Here is a 27,783-nt window from a genome sequence, read left to right as displayed (position 1 = left end):
TTTTCTCTTGTCCAGACCCAGGGCAGGGAATTCCCTATGGCTCAATTAATTTCACCTAATCCCTGGGTAAGTCAACTAAAATCTTTATCTTACCCTGGGTGGATGCAGTGACTACTATCTACCCAATAGACTAGGATGTTGTCTGTAAGGAAATAAAAAAATTTTTAAACCCCTCTTTTGTTTTTTGTTATTCTTACCTAGGTTGGCTGTGTAACCACGCGCCTTTGTCTGATGAAAGCTGAAAAGATGCTCTGGCAGAGGAGGAAGGGGAGCCAGAGTTTACTGGGAATCCTTGGGCAAGAGTGATTGATTAGCGGGTGAGGAGTCAAGTGAGAGCTAGTGCCCTGGATTGAATAAAAGAGCTTCTATTATGCAGAGAGCGCTAGAGAAGGATGGCGAGAGACTGCCATGGAAGGCTGCCATGGGTCTAAGAGAAAAGCAACTTTCTGGGAAAGAAAGCAGACGTTAGAGCAAAGAAGGGAACCATATTCTCCCCACTGAGCAAAAAATTTCACATTAGGGAGGACAGAGGATAAAAATGAGCCTGGAGAGACGCAGACTGCAGAACGTAGCGCTATATGTGTTTTGCTTTTGTGGGACTGTTTCTCCTTCAGTATCGGCCCTTCTCTTGATTGCTGGTTCCATAATCACCAGTTTTATAGATTGTTATGTTTAAGATGAGGGATTTTTCAAAAGCCTGTGAGTGATGCTATGAGATTGCAGTACCTGGCATCTGAGACTATTGCAGAAGAAAGACAACAGCAAAGGATGGAAGCTCAGTCGCTCAAAGTGGAGCAGCAGCTGAGTCAAAGCCGGGGTTCTCAGGGGACAAACAGGTCCCGTGCTTGTGTTGCTCTGATGTGCTAATTCCATCCTTCTCTGAACAGTGTTGATCAAGCTGCAGGTTGGGAACTATTCCTGAGTTGTGAAATCAGTTGGGTGGACTACTCAGCATTTTTACAAGATTAGGGAAATCGAACAGAAAGTATCAGAATGCACTGCATGTAGTAAGGGTAAGTACGGTTTCATAAAACGTTTCACATGCACACACACACACGCAGGAGTGTGTGTACTGACTTGCAATGTAAAATGTATTTTTTATGTGGGTCAGAGTCAAAAAGAAATTTCAAAGCTATTGTCATAGAGAACGTTCTTTAATAATACCAAGTGACAAGATAAAAAATATGGCGGCATTAAAATCTCAGGTCTTTGGAAAAGTAGACTTTATAAGAATTTTCCACAAGAATTTTTTAGCAACAGACTTGAGTTGTTTCAAACCAGAGTAGACGGGACATTCTCAGAAACTGCGCTCATTGGCAGGTCGGACCTCTCGGTAAATGAGTGAAGGTGAGCAGCTGTGTGTGGGGGTGGGTAGCTGACTCAACACGTGTTGACTTTTGGATCCCAGACACGTGAAATCTACGTACGTTCAACTTTTGGTAATTTAGGATAATACATGAGAGGCTACTGGATCAGAGAATTCAAAATACTAGATAAGAAAGATATCGTTTGTATTTGTTTTGGAATATGCTACTTGAGGTTTCTTACTAGATTTACTTCACTATTTACATTTCCTATCTAGTTGCGCTAAAATGAGTTTCCTTCTCTCACGGTGGAGGAAGGTGGTGACTCATAAGCAAAGCGAATGATTGGAAGTCGCCACTCTGAGATTAAAATTTGCCTCGTATAATCCGTGAAGAAGCCATTTACAAGAGATTTTGCAGCTGGAAAAATTCACATTATGACATGTATCTTTGAGTATTATTTCTTCTATTGCATGGTATCTGCCATAAAGAAAGATTTCATTTGTCTAGTCAGTCTTGAGTCCTGTTGAAGATGAATTTGTCTCAGAAGTACCAAAGCGTTTTTATTATTGGGAAGCTTTACACCTGAGTCTGTCTTGTAGAGTCTGCAGGATGTGGATAGCCTCGTATTTTGATATTCATGCACACACTCACCTGGATTGATCCATGCAGTCCCCAGCCAGGCCTCTGCCGCTTTCTGAGGAGTTAACCCAAGAGCTTGGTGTAGAATGGGTCAGCAGTGACCTGGGTGTAAGGAAATCATTCATCTAAGTACTAGTGTATTTTAACTTTATTTTAAGATACTTTAAAACATCTATACTTGAAATTCCCCCCAAAAGAAAGCACTCAGTGAAGAGGAGATGGGGGTAAGCGATGAGGAGGCACTGAGGAAGAGAGAAAGAGCAGTGACAAAGCTCAGTTGCAAGGATTTGGCCCCAAGCCCACGAGCGGAAGCATTTTTAAGTCTCGTTCTTCGGCAGTATTGCTGCAATCCTAGGCAATCTGACTTCTGTAAAGCAGCGTTTTGAGAGCTTGCACCAAAAGATTGAAGTGTGGTTGTTGCTTTTTGAATTGGTATTTGCTGAAAATTCATCTTTCAGTCTGTTCCTCACTTGGGTGTTGGAGCTATGTAGTCTTCTCTTTAATAGTTAGCAATCAGATTTCTTCAAAAGGAAAAAAACTCCCTTGCAAAATTATCTTTAAAAAAAAAGTTGCTGATTAACGAGCACTAGCTCTTGGTAGGAGTGCCGTAGATTTCTTGGCAGCACACATCTTTATTCATGAACACCTTTTGAAATTCAGTTTTGCATGTGTTTAATGCAATTTTTTGTTCAAAATGAATGAAGTTGTTTAAAACCAAGAATAAATACCCCACATTTAGTCCTTTGAAACAATTAAAATATTTAAAAGTGATTGTCCTTGAAAAACCTCGTTGCATAGAAAAGCTTATTGGCTCTCACCTAAAAGTTGCTCTTTGTATGTCTTAAAAATATTAAACACAACCTCTATCCAAACCCTATCTGTCTTTTTTGCAGAAATTGACAAGCTGACATTAAAATTCATATAGAAATACAGGGAAAATACAGAAATACAGAAAAGCCAACACAATCTTGAAAAAGACGAGCAGAGCTGGAGGACACACACTTAACAATTTCAAACTTAGCGCAAAGCTACAATAATCAAGACTAGCGTATTAGCTTGTGTGTTGACATATAGATCAATGGAATAGAATTGAGATCCAGAAACAAACCCATACATTTATGGTCAACCGATTTTTTTCAACGGTGCTAAGAGAATTCAGTGGTAAAGAATAGCCTTTTCAACAAATGATGCTGGCACAACTGGATAGCCTTGTGCAAAAAAATAAAGTCGGACCCCTATGTCACCCCATATACAAAAATTAATACAAAATTCCTCGTAGACCTAAATGTAAGAGCAAAAACTATGAAATTCTTAGAACATGAGGGAAATCTTTGTGACCTTGATTTAGGTAATCGTTTCTTAGATATGACGCCAAAAGAACGAAGAACAAAAGAAAAAATAAATTGATTGAATGTCATCAAAATTGAAAACTTTTGTGCTTTGAAGGATAGTATCAAGAAAGTGAAAATACAACGCACAGAATGGGAGAAAATATTTGCAGATCATGTATCTGATAAGGGTTTGATATTCAGAACATGTAAAGAACACTTACAACTCAACAATAAAAGACAGCCTAATTTTAAAATAAGCGAAGGATTTGAATAGATAGTTCTCCAAAGGAGATCTATAAATGGTCAGTAAGTACACGAAAACCTTTTTAACCTTTTTTTCGTTAGGTAAATGCACGTCAAAACCACGATGAGATACCACTTCACACGTTAGGGTGGCTATGATAAAAAAGATGGACAATCACAAGTGCTGGTGAAGATGTGGAGAAACTGGAACTGTCCTATGTTGCTGGTGGGAATGTAAGATGGTTCAGATGCTTTGGAAAAGAGTTTGGAAGTTCCTCAAAATATAAAACGTAGAGTTACCATATGTCCCAGCAATTGTACTCCTAGGTGTAGACTCAAGGGAGTTGAAAACATATGTCCACACAAAAATTTGCACATTAATGTTCATAGCGACATTATTCATAAAAGCCAAAAAGTAGAATCAACCCAAATGTCCATCAACTGGTGAATGGATAAACAAAATACTGTATATTCATACAACAGAACATTTTTCAGCTATGAAGAGTGATGCAATGCTGATGCATTCTACAACATGGATCAACCCTGAAACCATTGTGCTGAGTGAAAGGAGCCGTACATCAAGCCCGCATCTCGTAGGATCCATTTGTATGAAATGTCCGGATCAGGCAAATCCACAGAGACAGAAAGTAGATTAATGGTTCGCAGAGGCTGGTGGGAGGAGGGAATGAAGAGTGACTGCTGATGAGTAGGGGATTTCCTTGAGAGGATGAAAATATTTTGGAATTAGATAGTCAGGATGGTGTATAATAATACCACTAAATTGTACACTTTGAAAAGACAAATTTTGTGGTATGTGAATTTTATCTCAATAAAAACAAAAACAAAGACCTTTTAGGAGACAATTGAGGAACTTTGGACATAGCCTAAATGTTAGACAATATTACAGAATAATTTATAATTTTCTTAGGGTAAAAATGATATTATGGCTATAAAAGAAGAACATTATTTTTAATTGACAAATTTTGAAATATTTAGGGATAAAGTTTAAGATGTTTGCATTTGCTTTCAAATGACTTAGCAAAAGAGAAATGTTTTTATACATATATAAATAAAGCAAAGTTAGCAAAATATTACCAGTGGTCCCACCTGAGTGTCCACTGTACTTTTCTTTCAACTTTATTTGAAAATTTTCATAAAATAAAGTGGGGAAAAGGAAAAAAGAAAAGAAGTCCCCTAAAGTTTCATCATTTGTCACATGGTAATTACCATTCTGTCTCCTTTATGGGTTGGTTGTGAAACTCAAGCGATAATTTGTAAAATGATACACAGATTTTACTGGTTTCTGTTTAAAACTCTGCATTTTTAGATATTGGAGTGTCCATCACCAACGAATTGTGACAGATGTGTAAAACCATTATTTTATGATGACTGTTTTCTACCCTCATCCTTTTATTTTATAAATTTAAGGCATGCTTTACTTTTCTATTCAAACCCTTTTTAGAAAAAAATTTCTGGACCACTTAGGGTAGGTGATGAATAGTTGGCGCTGGTTATTCTGATAGCTAACTTCATTTTCCAAGTTGGGGGAGAAAAAAAGTGTATCAGGGCCATCTTCGGAAAGTAAAAACAGAAATGTTGGACTTACCTAGAAACTCACATTGTGGGCTTCTTGAGAGGAACATACATGGATATAGATATCTTGTAAATAGGATTGATGAGCTGATGGGATCAGGAACTAGGAAGAATAGGGAGAGCTTAGGGAAAATATCGTATAGACAAACCTCGTTTAAAGCTCATGAAGCAGCCCTCCTGGTGCTCAGGCCCTTGAGGTTCGGCATAACCCTGTCGCCCTGCCAGACCGTCTACCTGACAGCCTCCTCCTGACCCATCCAACCACAAAGCTTTCTGCCATAGCGGGAAGCTTTGGACCTCTGTGCACACCCTTATCAGTAAGACAAAGACAAATTTTCAACCAAAGGATCTTACCCTTCAAGAAGTAAGAAGGGCCTTATAGACCCAGTAATGTCCTGGCAACATCTACAGCATCCGAATGCACAAGCATCCCTCCATTCACTCCATCCGTTTACCCACTCACTGGCAGGCAGTGCATGTAAGCCATGAGAGCAAGAATCCCATCGATCTTGTTCACCACTCTGTGCCACCGGCATGTAGTAGCTGCTCAATTAATATGGGTTGAATAAATGAGTATTATTGAGGGCCAACTATGTACCATGCCCTATGTTGGGTATTGGGGTTACTAGGATGAATAAGACATGATCTAGCACTTGAGGGACTTTCAAACTCTTGGGAAAAACAGCCATAAACAGATTATTATAATATTGCAAGTACAATGAAAGGGTTGTGTGTTGGTGTTTTGAGATCACAGAGGGTGGGTAGACTCAGGGAGACTTTCCATTAGTACTTTTAGTGACAGTAGGGGTGGCTTGTTTCACCGAAGAATTGCCTCCATTCTGATAGGTTAACTGAAACCCAGAGGCCTGGGTTACCAAGGTCTACACTCATTTGTACATATTTGGCAGTTATTAAAAAACAAAACCAAAAAACCCTGGAAATGGCCTGTTCCCTGCTGACTAGTGTCTGATAACACCTCCTGGTGGGGCTCAGATCTCTTCTGCAGGAAGTGTTCTCTGATCAGTCCTCAGATTCAACTTCCGCTTCCATTCTCTGCCTTTGTTTTGCTAATTTGTGCTGACAGTCGTTGCTTTGAATTGCTGTTACTTGTTTTGTGTGTCTATATGATTTTTCTCACTGGATTGTCAAAGGATGAACGCACCTCGTTCTTCCACTTCTGTTTTAGTTCGTTCTTCTTCCTTCACAAACACCTTCAAATAGAACTTTGCCCAAGGCAGTTCCTTCATTATGGTTGATCAAACGTGTTGACTTATACCCTAACTGATTGTCACCAACCACAACGCAGTTGTGGGTCTTCCTTTCCCTTCTCTCTTGACTCGAGGCCTACTGTGATTTCCTCCTTATGAAAATTCTTCCACTTCCTCCCACAGGGTGGACAGCCTCTCTGATTTCCCTTTGGTTCAGTGACTAAGTGACCCAGTGAGACAATGACCAGTCAGAGCTGGCGCTACAAAGCAGGACTTGGATGACAATAGCTTTGTTCTAAGCTTCCGCCTCTCATCTGTCCTTCCTGGGATGTGTTCTTATTCCTTTTTCTTTCCATTCCTAAAACATACTCACAGGCTAGGATCTGAAACCCAGATCCTATAGGATTATAGGTTAATTACAGTTCAATAACCCAGCAAATCTTAAACTAAGGAGTGAAACTCAAACCATGGAATTTCACATATAATCCTGCAAGAGGAGAAAGTATTTTCTGGCCGTCTTAGTCTCCTCACCCATCTACTTCAGCGCCCTAGTTAACTCACATCTAAAGCCAGCATGCTCCCTGGGGGTCACCACTTCATATCTGAAGTTGGCTCTCGTTGTTGTCTTCTTGGTGACAACTTGATATTTATGTGAAATGAAGTGATAATTTCATTTCCTGCCCCTTGTTCAAAGATGCCCAATACACAAACTCCATCTAACAAGTCTCTACCAATCATTAGCACTTGGTAAGAAATCAGACCCAGGGGACGGAATAGTCCAGAGAAAAGCCTCTCTCCCTTGAGTGCTTCCTTTAACAAAAAGTTGACACTCCTGCAGCAGGAAAGGCTGAGAGGAAGGAGAGGAAAAGCTTAATGTGCAATTTTCCAACCTTTGCTGGGGATAAATTGGGTAAGAACTGGGATTCACCAGAATCCGATTTTCTAATCATCTCGAGAAGGCAGCTTATAAGCTGAACATGAATTTAGAGATGTTCTTACAAGGAGAACCAGGCAGCACAAGTGTTGTCTTTTTGATTTACAGCTGCAATAGCAGACCCTTCATGCATTTCAGATGATGTGATCATATTCTATCAAACTCTATGGCTCTAGTGTGAGCCCTGTGTAGATCACTTACTGACTCTCCTGATATTAAAAACAGCAGAATATGAACATTTCTTTCTTTGGGAGCGTAACAGAGAGATGGACGCTATGCAGTTCTGTGACTATATAAGCCAAAATAATGTTATCAATCATCTGTTAATAACCGAGGCCACTATAAAAGTTAATTCGGATTCAGGTAATAGATAGAAGTATTTAAAGACAGGGAACTGAAATCATAGGTTAGAAGTACCTAATGTCATGAATAGTTCCTGAAAGTTTCTATATGAGACACTGCTTTTTAAAAGAAACCCGTGTCTCAGAACAGTTATTTAATCACAATAACATGGAAACTTCCTACGTTAATTTCTTTCAAATAATATTGCTTTATATACACGACCATGGTGTCAGGGTAGAGTTGCTCTGATCCAGCTCTGCCCTTGCGTGTAACCCCAGTGTCTCATCAGCTGGAGTCCCAGCCTTACAGCACCACCTTCCAGTGTTTCAGTTCTGTGCACATCTATTAGCAGTCTTGAGGGCTGACCTCTGGCTTACTAACGTTCGCCAGTGTCCCCCCATGTGAGTGAATGAATCAATCAGTGCTCCCAGTCTCCTTCTGGGGAAGCTCTCGTCCCTGACGCAGGAGTATCTCCTTTCTGCAACTCACGGAGGACTCTGTCTGGCTAAGGCTGTGCTGTTCCATGTATTATGAATAGAGCGATTGACAACCTGACAATGCCCCCTCCTTTGTGCTTCATTATGGCTCATTCTCATTTTGCCCTTCCTCTCACTATTTTGGGTATAGAACTTTTTCCTCCTTTGGTGGGCTGGTGGGTGGGAGATGGACTCAGAGGTACAGAACTGAGGGGATCGTGCTCTTCAGTTTCATCGCATGATCAGTCTGTGCAAGGCCATCTTTTGCTTTCTTCCCTCTGTCCGTTTTTCTGCCTTCATCCACTTTCCTCACGCCCATTCCTCCCTATAAACATCCTGACTGGGTACATATATGTATGCTCTTCCAAACCATTCTTAATTTATGTAGATACATGTGCTTTACTGAAAAACAGTACTTCTACGTATACTGTGTATAGCTTTGGTGCATAGCTTCTTAAAGGCAATAAATGGAATTGTGCTCTGGATGGGTCTGCTCGGGCTGCCAGAACAAAATACCACAGACCAGTGGCTTGAACAACAGAAATTTATTTTCTCACCGTCTAGAGGACAGAAGTCCAAGCTCAAGGTGTGAGCAGGCTGGGTTTCTCTGAGGCCTCTCTCCTTAACCTGCACGTGGCTGCCTTCTTGCTGTGTCCTCTCCTGGCCTTTCCTCGGTGCATGTATGTCTTTGTGTCTCTGTGTGTCTTGATCTCTTCCTCTTACAAGGACAACAGTGAGATTAGCTTAGGGCCTTACCCTATTGGCTTCATTTTAACTTAATCACCTCTTCGAAGACTTTATCTCCAAATACATCCTCAAGTACTGGAGGTGAGCCCTTCAACATATGAGTGTGGGGAGGGGGGAACAGATTTCAGTCCATAACATGTTCTATATCTCATTGTTTCTTCTTTTTCTCTCAATATTCTGTTTCTGAGGTCAGCCTGTGATGCTATATGCAGCCTAGTTTGTGACTTATGACAGATAGAATTCCATTATATAGACTATGCCATATCTTATCCATTTCCCAAGAGATGGAGCCCCTAGTTTTCCTGAAACTCTTTGCTACCACAAACAATGATGCAAAGAACATGCTCAATGTATAGCTCCTTGTGGGTCTTGCAAGAAATTCTCTAGATTATATAGCGGAAGTGGGCTTGCCAGGATGCAGACTATACACATGTTAAGTCTCAATAAGTGCTTCCACACTTCCATATTGTTTTCCAGAATCATCTGATCAGCTGTGGCTGAGGATTCCTCTTCCCCAACACCATTGCCAGCACTTAATGCTCTTTCTAAGGTTTTCCACTCTAATGGGCAAAAAAATTATCTTGTCGTTGTTTTATTCAGCATATTTCCCTCAGTCCCTCTTCTCAGGAACTCCTTTTATCCAAGGATGTTGCAAGTGCTCAAACTGAGGCGTGGTTTGAGGAGGAGCAGGTTGCCAGCTCATCTGCATTTACGCTGTCTATTTTTTACCCGCAGCTTCCAGAGCTTCCAAGATACCATCTTACTGGCCCTGTGGTTGTGGCAGAGATGGCAATGATCTGCTCACGGCAATGCTGGGGAGAGAAAAGAACACAACTAGAAATTCCCTGCCAGCCTATCCCCATTTGGGGCTATAGATCATGCCTCATCACCTACCCGCCCCAGACCCAACCACCTTCTATTCCTCAAAGAGTTTTTTATTGTTTTTGTTTTGTTTTCTTTTGTTTTTAAGTTGCAGAGCCATCTCTAGCTCTTCTTCAGCTTCTCTTGGGTTGGGCTTGGGGAAACGAATCATCAGTGGAATTTCTTGGACCTGCAATTGAACCTGTAATTGCTCAGACATCTATGTTTTGTTAGCATTGATGTTCTGATTCACTAGGGCAATAATTTTTTGCCGAAGGAAGCCCCTCAACTGCCATTGACTCATGGGCCAATGATAGACAAGGTCAACCTTCAGAGGTCATCCAGCCTATCCTCCCAGGAAAATCTGCACCCAACACTATCACAAAGGGACAGAGAGCAAATCTCTGCTCAAGTGCTGAAAGGTCTGGCTCTACCTTCTGTGGTTATTACACCTACCACTATCTTGAATATTATAGTAGACGTTCTGAGGTACCATCCAGGTCCCCCTTCAGGAATGAAGGATTTTTTACTCCAGCTGTTGGGAGTGCTGCCGGCAGATAGTCTTCAGCTGTCAGCCCTTTTCAGGGATTGCCTTAGCTGAAGAGATAAGAGGAGATATGATGATGATGATGATGATGATAAGTGTAAGGGAGAACTCAAGCAACAATTAAGCAAAGTTCCCACCTTTGAGGAGCCCACAGTCTTGTTAGGAAGACAATTCATAAATAAAAAGAAATATAATTGAGAATACAAGATAATATGTGATAAACCACAAGGATGAGCCAGACAGCAGTTACAGTAATTTGGGAATTTGGAGGAACAGGCATGATGTCCTTTTGCTCAAGGCTAGTCATGGTAGATTCTGTATATGGGAGGGATTTGTAAAGTGTCTTGAGGCTGGATGAAATTAGCTAGCATATATTGCAAATATGGTTGATCTAGGGATTTCTTAAGTCTATCAGATACTGTCTATCTTATTTCAAACAAGATTGATATGTATTTGGGAGAGTTCATCCCTGCAATGAGCATGGGAGCTGTCGAATAATAGCTGAATTTTATCCCCCCCCCCAAATGCTTACTCATCCTCACAACTACCCTATGAGATGGGTACCATTATCTTCCCACTTTCTGGATAAGGAAGTAAGGCGCAGGATGGTTGTGACTTGTCCAGGATAACACAACCAGCAGGTGGTTGTGTTGAGATCCAAATCTAAGCAGTTGGAGCCAGAGCACATGTTTTCCTACCCTGTTTTCAAGGCAGGTACTGTTTTCCTTTGAGACACCCAAATATGAGAACTGGATTGAATCTGTTTATGAAGTGATAGTTATGGATAAGCTACGATGCCTCTGGGAAGAGGAGCTTGTTTATCATTTCTCATCTCTTCTGCAAAAGCAATTTTGCAGCAGCTCCGGTTATATCATGAGTAAATGAAGCAGGTACTCATTAGGCCTGCAGGCTGGTGTAACTCTCACTTTGCAATTGCTGTATGAAGTGGAGAAGACGGGCAACCCTAAATGTTCGCCACGGAAACCTGGACATCATTTCTATTCATGTGGAGTTCGTTAACCCAAGTTTCTTTAAACTGAGCTTTATGAAGCAGACAAATATTTCTGGGTGTGGAAAGGTGAAGGAGAGGAAAGTGGTATATCTTCAGAATAAAAAACAAAAGCAGAAGCAATAGGAAAATATTCCCTGCTCTTTCCTTTTATGGTGGTCTCTGAAGCACATACGCACAGACTGCCTTCGTGTTTTCAGCGCAAGTTAATAAAAGAGTCATTTATTTTGGAAATGAGACAATACCCTACCTGATGGCTCAACTCTCTTGACTCCAGCCTTTGCAGCTTTAATGAGAGGAGAATGTGTGGTATTGTGAGATGTCTCAACAGAACCCATCCAAACGGGGTTTTACAAACATGGCAAGGGCTGCATATCGATCCAAGGGATTCCGGAAGTCACAGACTCGTTGTAACAACTCTTCTCTGGTAAAGTGTCTGCTGCCATTCACCCGAGCGTAAACATGGGATCAAAGTTCTGATTCCCCCAAGATTAATCATTTTCTTCTTTATCTGCATCAAAGTCCTTTGATATGGCAAAACTTCCTTTTTCAATTGAACTTACTGTATGTTTAGATTTCAATCAATAACAGTAAATATTGACTTGAAAGGTTACTACTTACTTGGGGGAAAAGGGTTATCGCTAGAAAAATTCCCATTTGCAACTTTCGTGCTCCTTTCCAGAAAAGAGTTTTATTTCAAAATCATCAATGTGAGAAAACAAAGTTTGGCGCAAATTCCTTCACTGTTTCGCTTTCTTATTTCAAAACATTGGGAGGACTTTTTCCAATTTTGCAGCGTAGTTACCACAAGCACAGAGTTTGGACTCACAAGTGCTTGAGCTGATTTGTGACTCTATAATTTCTCATTGCCTAACGCTGGGCAAGACACCAGCCTCATAAGAGCAGACAATGACATGATCTATGTTTTATGGTGCTTTTGAGTTTCAAAAGATGCAATCAATATAAAGAATTTAGTTCAGTGCCTGGCATATAAGTGCTCAGTAAATATTAGCTGTTAACGATATTATAATATTGAAAAACACATATGTGTATGCAAGTTATGATGTGTGAGTGTTAATATAATCTAAAAACTGCTACAGCTTACAGGATCCAGATGTAAGTGGGCTCAGCAATTTTCTTAAAAGATCAATAAATCTTACAACTCCTTGAGCAGAGATGTCATTTGTTCAGGAATATCCAACATGATTTTTAAAAATTAGGCATGCACGCCAAACCGGCTTGACTTTGTACTTTAGAATGGTGAATATATTTTCACTTTAGAATTCAAATTCATAGGTTCACAATGCCCAGTATAGTTAAAATAATGTGTATATGAATACATACTAATTGAAATGATAATATATGCTAATCAAATATACACATAGTGTGTATGTGTGTGTTTGTGTGTAAATGTGACCATCAATATTTCAAATAGGGAACCACAGGCCTGTCAGTTAGTGTCAATGGCCTCTTTTTTCATCATAGACAACTGGGGAACTGAATTGAAGAATCATTTTCACATATTTTTTCAAAACGCGGGTGCCTGGGCCTCACCCTGGACTTAGTGAATGAGAATTTCCAGGAATGGGATCCAAATACTCACACTTTTAACACCACGGTCCTGCCATAAACAGTTGGAAAACTGGGGGAGAATATATGATAGCATGGTTTTTAGACATTGGATAGCAGGCTGTGCAAGACTTCGACCCACGGAAGGAGGCCAACAAATGAGGTAAGTCCTTCAATTGCTCCAGCTTCCTGCCTGGAGGCTGTTTCCAGGCCTCAGCTCAGGAAGGGGGAACCCAAACAGCGCCTGAGGGCTTGCTATGGGGTTCTGGGAGGCTAAGGTGGCTAGAATTTGTGGATCAGAGTGCCAGAGAAGAGGAATTTGCACAGAAAAAGCTCTGGAGATTAGCAGAGGGTTCTTGAGTTTCTGACTAAGTACTGATCTATGCACACGTGAGCTGAAACTCAGTGAGCCTGGGGAAAGACCCACCCTCCAATCTCCGCTTCCTTCATCCTCCCCAAAGAAAACACCTCAAGATTATTTTTGCCTGTTTTTGAACTTTATATAAATGGAGTTATATTATATATGTATTTTGTGCGGGTTGCCTTTTTGGCTTGACGTTACGTTGGTGAGGTTGATCCGTGTTGTGTGGCAGTAGCATTTTGATTGTCATTGCTAATGTTCTTTTATTTTATGATTAAACCATACAGTATTTGTCATTTGATGGTTGAGGCAGCATTGGTTATTATTTTTACTATTACAAATAATGATGCTATGAATATTCTCGTGTATGTCTTTTGCTTCACATATGTAAGCATTTTTCTTCAACATCAACCTAGAAGGAGACTAGCTGGGTTGTAAGATACATTTACATGTAATGTACATTTTTTCCAGAATGGTTGCACCAATTTCACTCCCACCAACAGTGTATGAGAGTTCTGGTTGTTCCATAGTCTCACCAACACTTGATATAGTCAGTCTTTTTAATTTGAGCCATTTTGTTGGGGGTGTAGTGGTATCTTATTGTGGTTTTAGTTTGCGTGTTTTCCTGATTGGTAATAATATTGAGCATCTTTTCATATGTTTATTGATCATTTGAATATCCTTCTATACGATTATTTATATTTTTCTTACAGATTTATAAAAATTATTTTTACATATTCTGCATACAAGCCCTTTGTCTGTTATATATTTTTCCAATATCTTCTCCCACTCTGTGGTTTGCCTTTCACTCTCTTATTGGTGTCTTTTGATTTAGGAATAGGAGTTCCTAAATTTAATTTACTCTAATTTATTCATCATTTCTTTTGTGGTTAGTGCTTTTGGGTCCCATTTAAGAAAGCTTTGCCACCTCACTTCATGAAGATATTCTCCTATTTTTTTTCTAGAATTTTTTCCTACTTTGACGGTGGGAGCAGTCAAAAAATAGCTGAATTTTATTCCCAGTTTTCTTTTTCATATGGATATCTAATTGACCAAACACTAATTTTTGGAAGATCATTTTCTCTCTTCTCTGCTATGCCACCTTTCACATAAATCAAGCATCCATATGTGGGTGGGTCTTTTGCTGGATTCTATTGTGTTCTTTGTTTCTATTAGTCTATCCTTGTGCCAATACTGCAGTCTCAGTTGCATAGCTTTATAACACATCTTGACATTCAGCAGTGTGGCTCCTCCAACTCTGTTCTTTTTCTTTAAGATCGTCTCAGTTATTATTCGCCCTTTGTATATCTGCATAAATTTTAGAATCAGTTGATCAATTTCTACCTTTCGGTGTCAGTTGTAGTAAATGTGTTCTGGGAATTTTTTCATTTTACCTAAACTTTCAAATCTCTCATCATAATCCTAGTATCCTCATATTGTCTTTTTTTATTGTCAGAAGGACCTGTGTTAATATCTCTTCTTCATGTCTGTTTTTGGTTATTTGTACCTTCTCTCTTTTTTTTGTTGATCACTCATACCAAGGTTTTATCACTTCTCGTAGTCTTTTCACAGAATCAACTTTGGCTTTGTTAGTCTTCTTCCTTTTACGTTTCTTTCCTTCTAAAATAATTTATGTTCTTGTACTTCCCTACTTCTACTTACTTTGGGTTTCATTTGCTTTTATTTTTGCAGCTTCTTGGGATAGATACTTAAATCACTGGCTTTAAGCCCCTTTGCTTTTCTAGTATCTATGTTGACATTTATATTTTTCCTTAAGAACTACTTTTTTTCAGCAAGCAAACTTTATTACGCCTGATTTTCGTTACTATTCAGCTCACATGTTTTCTGACTTCTATTATGGTTTCTTCTGGGTCACATGGGTTATTTAGAAGTATATTGGTTATGTTCCAAACATATGGGAATTTTCTAGTTTTTGGTGGTGGTGGTATTGTTATCTATATTAATTCCACTGTGGTCAGAGAATATACTCTCTAATTTTAACCTTATGAAATTTGTTAGAGCAGCTGATGAACTAGCATATATTTAATTGTGATAATGGTTCTGCAGTTTTTGGGTGCACTGCTCTACACATGACAGTGAAGTCAAGAGTGCTAATCATCAAGTTCTTAATATCAGTTATTATTAATATTAGAATTTACCAGCTAGAATGTCTATTTCGTTCTTCCCTTTAGTTTCCATTTCTCCACTAAAATTCTCTATTTTTCTTTTAGCTCCTTGAACATATTATTTTAAAGTTCATATCTGATAACTTCATCAGATAAAATAATAGACACCTATCATATGTTTTATTTTGTTGACTTTCAGTTAAGTCTTATCTTCTCAAATACCCAAAGGTTTTTGATTGGGTATCAGACACTGTATATGAAAAATGGAGAAGAAATGGAAGCTCTCAATAATGTCATCTTTCTTCCGAGAGAATTTTCTTTTACTTGGGGAAGTCAGCCGTGAGCTGTGGCCTCCAGATCACCTTATAATCAGAAGTTAAAATGATTTGAAGTAGGATGTCAATATCTGGAGATACTGGTCTATTTCAAGCTTACTTGTACTCCTAGCCTATGTCCCCTTGGGGTCCCAACTCACCTCTAGACATAGATTGCTCCTCTTTGGCAAGCTTTGAACTTTAGTCCTTGCCCCATAGACCTGTGTCTAAAAGTTCTGCTCAGCTTCTCATTTACTGCTTGTAAGAATGCCATTTCTCTTGAAAGAATAGTGGCACCAAATGCCACACTCACGTCTTTGGGCTTCTTTTCTCTCCCTAAGATATTTTCCCCACACATCTTAACTGTCCATGTGTGTGTGTCCCAACTTTTCTAGTTCTCAGTGGGGAGTTTGGTCCAAACAACTAATTTTTGATGGTTAAAAGGTAGAACGCCTAGCCCAGAGAATTTTAAGCTAACAGAGCAATCTCATCTCATCTTATGTGTTAATTGGTTCAGTAAACGCAGACCTACATCTGGAATTCTCCTGGCACATTAAAAAAGGATTGTTGTTGTTTTCAGTCACTAAGTTTTAGAGTGGTTTGCTATACATCCATGGATAACTGATGCAGATTTTGGCGCTTGTGCCTGCTTTTGGTACTGCTGCCATAAGAAAAACCCAAAACATATCACTGGCTTTGGCACCACGTGGTTGGCGGAAGCTGGAATGGATACCAGGAGAATGTTAGTGAAAACCTAAAGGGCTTTGAGAAGAATGTTAGCAGAAGTCTAAAAGCCCCCAAGGAAGCTTCCAGAAAGGGCCTACAGGAAAGAGAGGAAAATATTATTGGAAGCTGGAGAAAGGGGGCCCTTCTCATGTAGTAGCAGAATGTGAAAAATGTAAAATGTAATAATAAACTTGATGATCTAGCTGAGGATGTTTCCATGGAGAGCACCAATGGTTCTGCTTGAGTTTTTGTAGCTGCCTGTGGTAAAATGGGAGAAGAGAGGTGAACCAAAAAGGAATTGTGGCAGGCAGAATTCTAAGATGGCCTCTAGGATCTCTACCTCCTGTACCCGTGATTAGATTACATTATATGGCAGAAGAAATTTCACAGACATAATTCAAGTCCCTAATCAGTTAACTTTGGGTTAAGCAAAAGAAGATTGTCCCAGGTGGGCTTGACCTAATCAGATGAGCCCTTAAAAGGGACTGATCCCTTTCTATGAAGAGATCTCAAGTGTGGGAGGGCTGTGGAAGGCAACATGGCCTGGACCTGAGAGTGTCCTCTAAGAGCTAACAGCAGCAAGAAACAGGGACGTCAGTAATACAGTCCAAGGAAATGAATTCTGCCGTCAACTGAGAGAGCTTGGATCTTTCCCCACTTGAGCCTCCAGATGAAGACGCAGATGGCTGACAGCTTAATTTCAGCCTTGTGAGACCTGAGTAGAGACCCCAGCTGAAATATGCTGCACTCCTGATCCAGAGAAACTGAGATGATAAAGTTGTGTTGCTTTAAGCTTCTAAGTTTGTGATAATTTGTTCCCCAGAAATAAAAAAATGAATACAGCAATTGCTCAATTTTCAAGCAAAATTTAAAGAAATATAAAGAAGCCAGGACTTTTTAGATTTGAAAATAAAAGTATACCTTTTCTTAATCTCTTAAAATGGCAAACTATTCTCAAATTAAGAAATGGCTTCCAGGCAAAAATCAAATCTAGGATGAGCCTGAAAGATCCTTTTGTAAAACCTCAGAAAAATTTAAGATGGCACCTCATAGACTCTTTCAAATAGACAAAAATCCTTCTAACGATCTTAGAGCATGCCTCGCAGACTCTCTGTTAAGTAATAGGACTTCTTAGAATCTTGAAGGATTGTTACATAGCAGCTTCATAAGGACTCCAAGGCAGAAGAGAGCTTATCTTGAAAAGATTTGAGGTTGTGCCTTTCTCAAAAGGACCGAAACTTAGTATGATTCATGGAGAACCCATTGAATATTTAAGAGAATTGTCCTAGTGAAAGCACTGTCAGCTTGAACTGAGAACCAAGAACTAAGGGGCAGTACTGGGATTTCATCAAAAAATTAATTTTTTCCAGCTTCAACCTTTGAATCAACTTCCTGACTTCCAATTCTCTCTCCTCCATGATGGCCAGTGGCAAAACTAAGCCAAAGCAGCTAATGTCTTGCATTGAAACCCACGGTCTCGCTGTGAGGGTAAGAAACTTTCGAGACTAGCTTTTGTGCTTTAGGTCAGTTTTCCAGCTCAGGTGCCCTTGGGCTGCCACAGACTTTTCCAAGCAAAAGGAGAGCAAGGCTGTGGGAGAGAGAACTAACCAGCTGGCTCCTCCTTTTTTGCTTCAATATTCCACATCCTTCTCATGATTAAATACACATGTTTGAGCATGAATCCCTGTGCAAGCTTGTGTAGGCATGTGTATATGTTATGTGCATGTGTGTGTCTGGGTATCATCCCAAGGGTATCTTCCAGCAACTCTCCCCTAACCTCTCCTCACCCAACTGAAATGTCCCCTTCTTTCCAATGGAAGAGCTTTCTTTGTCTCTTTGTAACCAAATCCATTTCCCTGGTTTAAAAGAAAAAAACAGAGAGATCTTTTGTCTAACATAGGGGCGTACAAGGAAGGGAGGTGCTCATGTCAGACACTGCATAGGATGTTTTACTAGCTGTTCCCTCAGCATGGCATCTCCATGGGCCAGTCACTTAGTAATGACCCCCGGACATCCCAAATGTGGCCACTGAACTCCCAGGACGTCCTCATTAGCATAGGCCCAGCCTCTGCACAGATTCAGAGAAAAAGCAAGAAAAAAATCCGTCACTCAGGCATAGTTCTCTTGGAGATGCTTCATAGAAGAAAACGTGGGCTGACTGAATTGCATAATTCTTTCTCGACCACCCCGCCAGAAAATGTGTACTTTCTTAAAATGAGAGAGCTGAAGAAGAGAGTTGTCTAAAATGTGCAGCATATGTTTTTTTTCCTGTCCTGAGGGAAAACCTGTTCGACTTTGGGTTTCACCACTCATAAATTATCAAGTTGTTTCTCACTTATGGCATAAGTTTCAGTCTGGTTGGTATATGCACCCACACATCAGCTGAGACTGAAGAGAGCTAAATTTACAAAACATTAAATCAATAAGCATGTGTGAATGGGCAAACAGCGTGAGATTCTAAACTTAATAGGCCACAGCACTACTGTTAATCATCTGTTTTGCAACTTCTGAAGATTTTTCTTTCTAATTTTATAGTGTTGCTAGAAGCCTAGATGAGTGAAGGTCCCTCTATCAGAAGAAGAGATCAATGTACCTCAAAATAGGAAATGAGAAATATTATCCCAGGGAGATGCAGCTGTGATAATGTCCAAAGTCCTGTGACCACTGCAAGATGCTGTATTTGTAATGAAGAAATAATGACAACAGTGCATTTCCCTTGTTATTTAAACTAATGAGAAACCCTAGAACAGACAGGGCTGCCAGATGTCTCTCAGGAAGATACCATTCTTCCAGACAGGGGTTAGAGGAAGATGTAGGAGCAAGATAATAAAAATAACATTTTTTCTCTCTCCTCTCTTTTAGGGGTCCCCCCAAAACATGTCTCCAAACCCACAAAAACAGATTGACAATGTCTTCACATTAAAAAATATCCTTCTGTAGAAGTACCCGCCTCCACCGTGGGCTGTCCTGTCATGTTGCTAAACAAATGTCCTAACAGGCCAGTCTGGAGTATTTGAACTGGATTATTTACCCACGCCCAGATCTTCTTCCAAGGACAATGCTCTGGAGGGAACCACTAGCAGATGAGAGATTTCATCTGGTGGAAGACCTTAATGACTACCACGAATGGGTGGAAGTTATAGTCCTAAAGAGTTCCGTGTAAATGCAAAGAAGGACAATGGTGTGGAGAGAGCTGAGCTGCGAGGCAGAACCCAGAGGGACTGTGGACTTGGGGTTGGTAGGGATGGAATGTGGGAATGAGAACGGAGTTGGAAAACACGTCATTAATTGGAAGTGTGTGGAAACACAAAGAACAAACTGCCTGAAGAGAAATAGGACGAGTAGGTGAGTTCTGGCCTCTCTACTCATTCATTTGCCCAACGTATAGACCAACTCTCCACGCCATATCCTAAAATAAATCCTCTGTGTTGACTCTCTCCACCTTCGCTCTACCGCCGTTACCACACATAAACATAGCTCTGGAGCTGCTTTTCTACTTAGGGGTGAGAAGGAGCAAGAAAATATACTAACGTTTGCAACAGGAGAAAATCCATATCTGCTACCCAGAAAGAGTAAGCTAGTCCATTTTCACATGTGAATGGACGAAGAAACACCTGAAGAAAACCAGAATCATAAAATGGAAAGTTCAAGATAGAGAGAATATCTGATCCCCAATAAATAGGAGATAATTTAGGAAAGAGAAGAGACTAGAAAAGGAAAAGCAACACTGAAACTATATTTCCAAAGAGATTCAAGGATGTATTTTTAAGTGTATGTATGTCTTTAAAATTCATGAAATATCTCTAAAGGATTCCTAAGACATTAATAACAACATTGTCTCTAGGGCTGGGACTTGGGTAAAAGAGTGTACTTGACACTATACATTTTTTCTTTATCTATGAAGTTTTGTTTCAGGAGCATGTGTTACTATTTAAATTAACAAATTAATAAAATATATCCATAAATTAAGAGCAAAGTACTATAGAAAAGGAACAAGCAGAGAACAAGAAGGAACTCTTGGATAGTAAAAATATTATTGCTGAAATAATAGAAAAGTAGGGATAACAGAGCAAATATGCAAAGAGACAGCAAATCTCACTAGTATGAGCTTCGTGAAAGGAAAAGAGAAGGGAAAAAAGGAGACATTGTCAAAGAAATAATAGAAGAAAATTCCTCAGAGTTAAAGAGACATGAATCTTTAGATTGAAATTACGTTTTTCATAATTCTTCTCTTCTATTTTAAAAGAAAACTGCATAAAACTATGTTGATGGACTTACAACATGTAAAGATGTAATTTGTATGACAATAATAGTCCAAGAAAGGAGGAAGGGATGGATACATATTGAGGAAAAGTTTCTATATATTATTGAAATTGTTGATGTTAATCTAAACTAGATTATTTTAAATTAAGGTTGAATTTACACACAAAATTCTGAGAGGAGTGAATGAAAAAAGACCTACAGATAGACATATCATTGTGACATTTCAGAATTTCAAGGATAGAGAAAAGATCCTAAATACTTTCATGAAAGGAAAAGAAGTCACCATATAAAGGAGTAGGAATCAGACTGGCATGAAGCAACACCTTCAAAATTCTGAGGAAAACAATTTTCCAGGTAGTAATCTACAGTCAGTCAAATTATCAGTCAACAGTGGTTTTAACACAAAAGCATTATTTATGCAAAGTCTCAGAAAATTTAATGGAAAATATTCCTTCTAAAGAATTTTCTTCTGACGAAATGTAAAAAATAATACAAAAGGAGTTGTCACATGCTAGGAATGGTGGCGCTAATACAGGTACACGCTAAAGAGAAATCCCAGGAGAACGGTTCTGCAACGGGCCTGGAAAGCGAGTGGCCCAAATGAGAAAGTAAGTCAAGGGCTCCTATAAGAACGTATTTAAGTGGAAGCCGAAAGAGAGCAGGGCTAGCTTTACTTGTCTCAGACAAAATACTCTCAACATCGTCTCTTCCTCTGATTTACTCACCTGACGATAAAGCAATGCGGGGTGAACTCAACTCTCTGCTATGCTGTGTCTGCACGTCAGCAGCCGTTCATGCCTGGGGAGACCACTGCGGCCGGGATGACCACTCTCTGAGAGCGGGACTGCAGGTCGCACAGGTGCCCTCAGCACAGACTGCCAGTGCGACTGTACTTACGTTCCAATCCCTCTCTCCCATCCAACTATTTTACTCTGTCCTCTTAGTCCCCAAACCTCATATGGCTGTTTCCCATTCGTCACACTTAGCTGATAACCCACATTATTGATTTATTGATATAGTAGACACATTGTTCTATATGATTCTTCTACTTGTGACTACAATTGATTGGATCAGTGTGGACATGCCTGCCCCAACACACATACACATAAAACCCCATGTGGTCTGGAGAAGCAGAGAAAACCTGTCTGAGAGAAAGAGAAGAACAAAGCAAGTACACAGGGATGTTAAGGTAAGACATGGAGAGAATCCAGCTGGGCTCGCATTTCCTGGTTCCGATTCCCTCCTGAGGTCCAACAGCTTTTTTGCCCCGAGTTCAATGAAACATCACTGTAGCTTCACGTGAAACTCTATTTTCTGTTTCTCTCTCTCTCTCTCTCTAGCTTGATTTGGTTTCAGTTGACTAATACAAAAAATCTGAATACTTTATGGCCCACTTGGACTTTTCAAATTGTCATTTAGATAAATTCCCCTAGTTCGGATGGTGGATTTCTGGCCTAGATTGGTGCATCCTCCTCCCTATACCAAGTTTTGAACCATAAGATAACGGAGACAGGCAAGTGAAGATAAAAGAATCAGGTTTATTACTGATTATTGTTGAATTGGAAGATGTAACTTAGGTGTGTGACAAGAGAGAATTTCCTGATGCTGAATCTCAAAATTTGACCAACCTGCCCACCCATCACGGGTAGCACAGGAAAACTGTGACCTCGCCATGAAGGGCGGAGCCTTTACCAGTTTACCTTGTGGCACGTTTTCTCTGCAACCAGACAAATCCCAAAGAGGAAAGAGGGGAACAGTGGTTAGTCACAGGAGGTACACAGAAGTAACCTAGTCACAGGCCCTACTCTTAAAGTCACTCAGGAGATAAGAAATTCCTCCTTTCCTGGGGACGAAGAAGGCCTGAGAGAGTCCAGGAGTGTAAGGCAATGGATGTCCCTCCACAAGGACGAAAACCTACAGCGGGAGAAATACTTAGTCCCACATAGTCCCTCTGGAGCCTGGCACAATTGCTGATTCCCTATTCATTGTGTCTTCCGTGTGCATAGAAACAGGGATCCCCTTTTGTCTACCCTAATGCAGCAGTAGGGCTCCCATTATGGAAAAAAGTAGACACACAAAAATTACGCCAATAATGGGAAAACACTTTGAGATATCTTTTAAAGTAGAGATTTCCCATCTAGAGTAGGTATAGGAAGTTGACATATATTCCTGACCAAGCCTTCTTACTCACATCCTACAGAAGATGATTTCCTTTGTTGGATTACAGGCAGTATTCTTATGTACATCACAGTTTTTTACAACCCTTACAGTACTGTAATCAATTCTGGGTCACCAAAGGTAGCTTATGGCCAAGGCCTTCTTGCAAACAATTGCTTCATTGTGCTTCACCTATTGTTGCTAAGATAATATGACAGATGCCTTTTGGAATAACAGTGAGATTTCCCCATATAAGTCATTCTTCATGGGCAGATAGCTCATGATAACAACTTGTTAAAAGCTTGGGTTCCTCCACCCTTTTCTCCCGGCCACCTCATTCATACTGCATTTGAGTCCAAGTAATTAATATGATGTGCCTTGCCTGAAAGGATGGATAACGGGAGTATTTGACATTAAAGCTCTTGCATGGGAAGTGGCTTACCACAGTTTGGAGGCCACTGGGACAAGTAGCCCAGAGTCCTGGAATTAGATGTTGTTCTTCCAACCTACTCTTAAGACTGGAATAACTATAACTGGGTAGAGCTCTTTATTTTGCATATCCCCAACATAATTCAAGTGTAGGCTAATCTTTAGAAAGAAGTACCCAAAGAACCTTATGATCACCACAATTTGTAGAGACAATACCATAGAACTCAAATAGCTACAGAACTCTATCTCCTCTGATAAGAGAAAAACTTCTTTTCTGATTTATGCCCAATTTGGTAGTGAAAATGAGATTTGTTCTTAGTTGATGAGAAATCTCAATGCCATCTGATATTTGCGGCCTTGTTTTTCAGAGTAATTAATTGCAACAGACAACCTTGAAATCTCAGGGGTGTAACACAATAAAAGTTTATTTCTCACTCTTATCACAGCGCAATGTTGGCCAGGCAGAGCTCCAACTTTATGCACATATGTGCGTGCTCTCCAAGGTTGCCTTCGCTGGGGAAGAGAGTGATGGAGAAGCCATACAAGTTCCACTGGCCTCAGCCTGGAAGGGACACATTCAGAGCCCGTTAGTCAATCTAGTTATTTGGCTCTAACCTAACTGTGGGAGAGACTGGGAAATACATAATAAAGGTGTAGGCTGCTCTTTAGAGAGAAGTACCTAAAGAACACTAAACCCAGCATAAGTTTTAAAGGCACTACCATAGAGGGGGTACGTGGCTTTTGATAAGCATTGTGTCTGTCACTGTAGCTGAGCACAGCTCGCAGGCCATCTTACAAATCAATGGTGGTTTATTTTAGCAAGACAGTCCTACTGCATTCAGAATCTACATTTTATATCCTTAAATCTATAAGTAGAGTAGGTATTGGCATGTCTAATTTAATCTTTAGATATAATGGAGCATACGCTTGTTTTGCCCTTTGCTAAACCTGTTAGTAAAAGCTTATTTTCGCAGATAGGATATTTATTTGTAATAAGTTCTTTAATTTCTGAGACTCATTGGCTAGCACCCTCGTATCAATTTTGCTTTAGTCAAAGGGGATTGGAGGGCCATTGATAATGCCTCTTAAAAGATGATCCTGCATGGGGCTGGCCCCGTGGCCGAGTGGTTAAGTTCGTGCGCTCCGCTGCAGGCGGCCCAGTGTTTCATTGGTTCGAATCCTGGGCACGGACATGGCACTGCTCATCAGACCACGCTGAGGCAGCATCCCACATGCCACAACTAGAAGGACCCACAACGAAGAATATACAACTATGTACCGGGGGGCTTTGGGGAGAAAAAGGAAAAATAAAAAAATCTTAAAAAAAAAAAAAAAAAAAGATGATCCTGCGACATTATCTAAGAAATCTTTAAGATTCCTGGGTGGAGACAGATGGTGCGGCTCAGCAGTAAAATAATCAGTGCGCCCCAGACTGTTGATCTTACACGCGGATCATAAATCTCCAGACAACGACCGATGGTGCTTGCGAACATTCTCCCGCAAGCTCATCAGATGTGCTCGTGACGGTGCAGCCAGAGAACTGAGTTCCCCTGTTGTTGTAGTTTTGAGTTACACAGGCAATGGAAGCACCATACACTTGACCAAAACACGATGTTGGATTTGCTTTAAGATAGAAGCAAGCCTCTCAGCATAGGAATCCCAAGAAGCAGCCTGACATCAGGTTGTTCAATTTGTTTTCATGTGTGAGGCTGTACTCATTTGCTTGTCAGTAGTATCTGAAGGTGGATTTGTACTGAGTGTTGTTTTCTGTTATTTTGGGATAATTAAATACAGTATTTTAAATCTTTTTATTACATGTTTTAATGGAGAAAAGCTGATGGTTTCATACTGTGGTAGTTGAAGAGAGTTAGGGTACCATTAAATTCAGATAGATTGTCTGCAGGCCTAGGAATTGCTAATGTGTTTGAGCTTTGTCCATTACTTTCAGGATTACTCTAGTTCATCACAAGTTCTAGGATAACATGTCTTCTCAGGAAGTCTATGAAATGCCGCCGCAGATGATGGGTACAAGGAAAAGGATGTGTGGGTGTTTAGGAAGAAATGGTTTAGATAGAAGACAGCTGTTTTAATTTGTTCTCCCTCCCCAATCAATGATCTTTCTTAATTGATCAATTAATAGCTTTGTGGACAGAAACTTCATTTTTTTTGTAAGTTTCATGTGCTAATTTCTTCATTAATGAGTGTCACTTGAGAGAGGTGAGGTTAGCCACATGTAACTGAAAAAGTAAGTTTTTTACATGTATAATCTGTTGCTTATAAGGGAGGCAGAATAATACAGTGGTAAAACATATCTGCTTGGAATCAAATTTCCTGGGTTCAAATTCCATCTCGGCCTACCTACTAGCTGTGTGACTTTATGTCTCCGAGCCTCAGTTTCTTAATCTATAAAGAAAGGAAAATAATGTTATCTACCTTACAGTGTCATTATGATGGATAATGAGATGGTGTTCATAGAGAATTTAGCATAATTTAGCGATGAAAGTTAACATTTTTGCGCTTCAGAGAGCATTAGCAGGTGCTGCCCAAGGTCCTGAGATGAGCTCTGAACCGTAGACCATTGTGACACATTACGAACAATACAAATGGCCTGCTCAGCTGTACAGTATGTACAGTCTATCAGGTAGGTGGCCTTCCATTCAGTCAGGCTCTCTGTGTGGGGCGGATCATTTTGATTAAATTGAAATGAGAGCACTGACAAACTGCTTAACATAAGCTTTATGATGGGATTAAGTGCCACCAAAACAATTAGCCACTTAAGAAGACAGCGTTTTGACTTGATTTATCCGTTTCCTCCATGAGTTATCTGAAGTGACCAATTAATATCTTTGTGGACACGCCTAAATTTTTAAAATAAAATACATATCTCCGGGGGCTGGCCCAGTGGCACAGTAGTTAAATTCATGCACTCTGCTTCAACGGCCCGGGGTTCACAGGTTCAGATCCCAGGCGCAGACCTACACACTGCTCATCAAGCCATGCTGTGGCAGCATCCCACATGCAAAATAGAGGAAGATTGGCATAGATGTTAGCTCAGGGCCAATCTTACTCACATACCCACAAAAAATACATATGCACTTTTCTTCATTATATGAGTTTATCTTCAAATGATATCATTTTATTGAAGGACCAAGTAGCCAACTGACCCATGACCTTTGTTCCTATTGACCAGTGATGTAGACCACTAGCCTGGCTGTTAATGTTACAAAAGACATGCAAACAGAACTTTCCTTATTATAAAATACACACACAATATGGACATTATTTAGTATTTGGAGTGCTTCAGAATTAAAAGGTGAAGCAGCCACAAGTCACTTTGGATAATGTGGGAACCATGGTAAAAATATAAAATTTAACTGCACTGTGTAAAATTATCTATATCAGCATCTCACACTCATAATCTTAGCTGTCGCATTAAAAGTAAGGTGGAAGCAAAGTCGAGAGTTGAGCAGACCAAGCTGAGGTCAGTAAATTCGACAAAAGGATCCAAATAAGTCCTCAAAGTAGGTGGCGAATAAAGAGTGTGAAGCCAAGGTGTTGAGTAAGAATCAAGATAGGGTGGTAAAGACACAGGAGGAGAATGAGAAAGAAAAAATGCCCGTGAGCAGGCATAAAAAGGCAATCAGGGAAAATAAGGAGGAGGAGCCTTACTCGAGTGTTTTTCAGCTCCCTTTGACGGACTGCACAAATAGGCTGGCTCCATTTATAGAGCCAGGGATGGAGCAGATGCAGTGCAGCCTCCTGAAAACGACTTGATCTCACTGAACTTAAATTTTTCTCACGTCTATGGTAATAAAATACAATTCACACTGGTATTGGAGGAATAAAATGAGATAATATATGAAGCAACTTGCCTTGGTTTGAGACATCGTAGATGTTAGATATTTCATGCTCAGCACTGGCTTCACATCTCAATCACAGAGTAACTCTTAAACCAGCTCTTGCCTGGGCTTCACCCTGGACCTAATCAGAACTTCTAGGGGAAAGCCGGGAATTGGATATTGTAATAACCTCCCCAGATGATCCTAATGTGCAGTCAATGTTGAAACCCACTAAATCAGATAGATATATTTTGCCTTCTCTTTCTCCTCATTCCCCCAAAACCAAATATTTAAATATGCATGAATGGAAATTCATTATGAGAATCTGTTTAACTTGATAGTTCTCCTATCAGCATATTATGTTCGTTTATTAGCTTATTATGATTAGAGTATAATGTCCAATGGTTTGATAAGCTGTCATCTATTAAACTGTGCTCAATAATTAAAACTCTTCCTGATGTTGCATTATGTACTATATAGCTTTAATGTTTAGTTCTTGTCCACCTCTGTTATGAGAGAATGTATGCTCCGTAACGGCAAGATGTTGTCTCTTTTGTTCACCCCTTATTTCTAGAGCATGGAAGTATGCATGGCATATGGCATATAGCAGGCATTCAATAAATGTTTATTGAATGAATGAATAAATGAACAACAGTGTAACCAAGAGGATAACCACCTTCATATTGTGATCTTAAATGTTCTCTTTGTCTAAAATAGTGTAAAATCCTTCACTTTTGTCTTGTAACATAGCTTAATTACAGG

General features: G+C 39.9%; 1 protein-coding gene across 6 annotated transcripts in view; it reads left to right on the top strand.

Annotated features, from left to right (window-relative positions):
- The window catches only part of ORC5 (origin recognition complex subunit 5), a 125,913-nt gene extending 106,143 nt beyond the window's left edge, over nucleotides 1–19,770 (top strand). For 2 of the 6 annotated variants that reach the window (XR_011438087.1, XR_001380525.3), the window contains 2 exons: nucleotides 17,704–17,821; nucleotides 19,196–19,770. Coding sequence is in view for 3 of the 6 variants with exons in the window: in XM_005609051.4 (XP_005609108.1) it covers nucleotides 19,196–19,256 (61 nt within the window). In the remaining 3 variants the exon portion in view is untranslated. Of the gene's footprint in view, nucleotides 1–9,555; nucleotides 17,822–19,195 lie in introns of those variants that run through there. The other 4 variants (XM_005609051.4, XM_005609049.4, XR_011438086.1 and 1 more) reach the window with 3 other exon arrangements.
- The last annotated feature ends 8,013 nt before the right edge of the window (nucleotides 19,771–27,783 follow it).

The sequence above is a fragment of the Equus caballus genome, chromosome 4 (assembly GCF_041296265.1).
Source record: "Equus caballus isolate H_3958 breed thoroughbred chromosome 4, TB-T2T, whole genome shotgun sequence".
Lineage (NCBI taxonomy): Eukaryota > Metazoa > Chordata > Mammalia > Perissodactyla > Equidae > Equus > Equus caballus.
The sequence above is the reverse complement of the archived record's forward strand: the minus strand, read 5'-3'. Positions and strand labels throughout refer to the sequence as shown.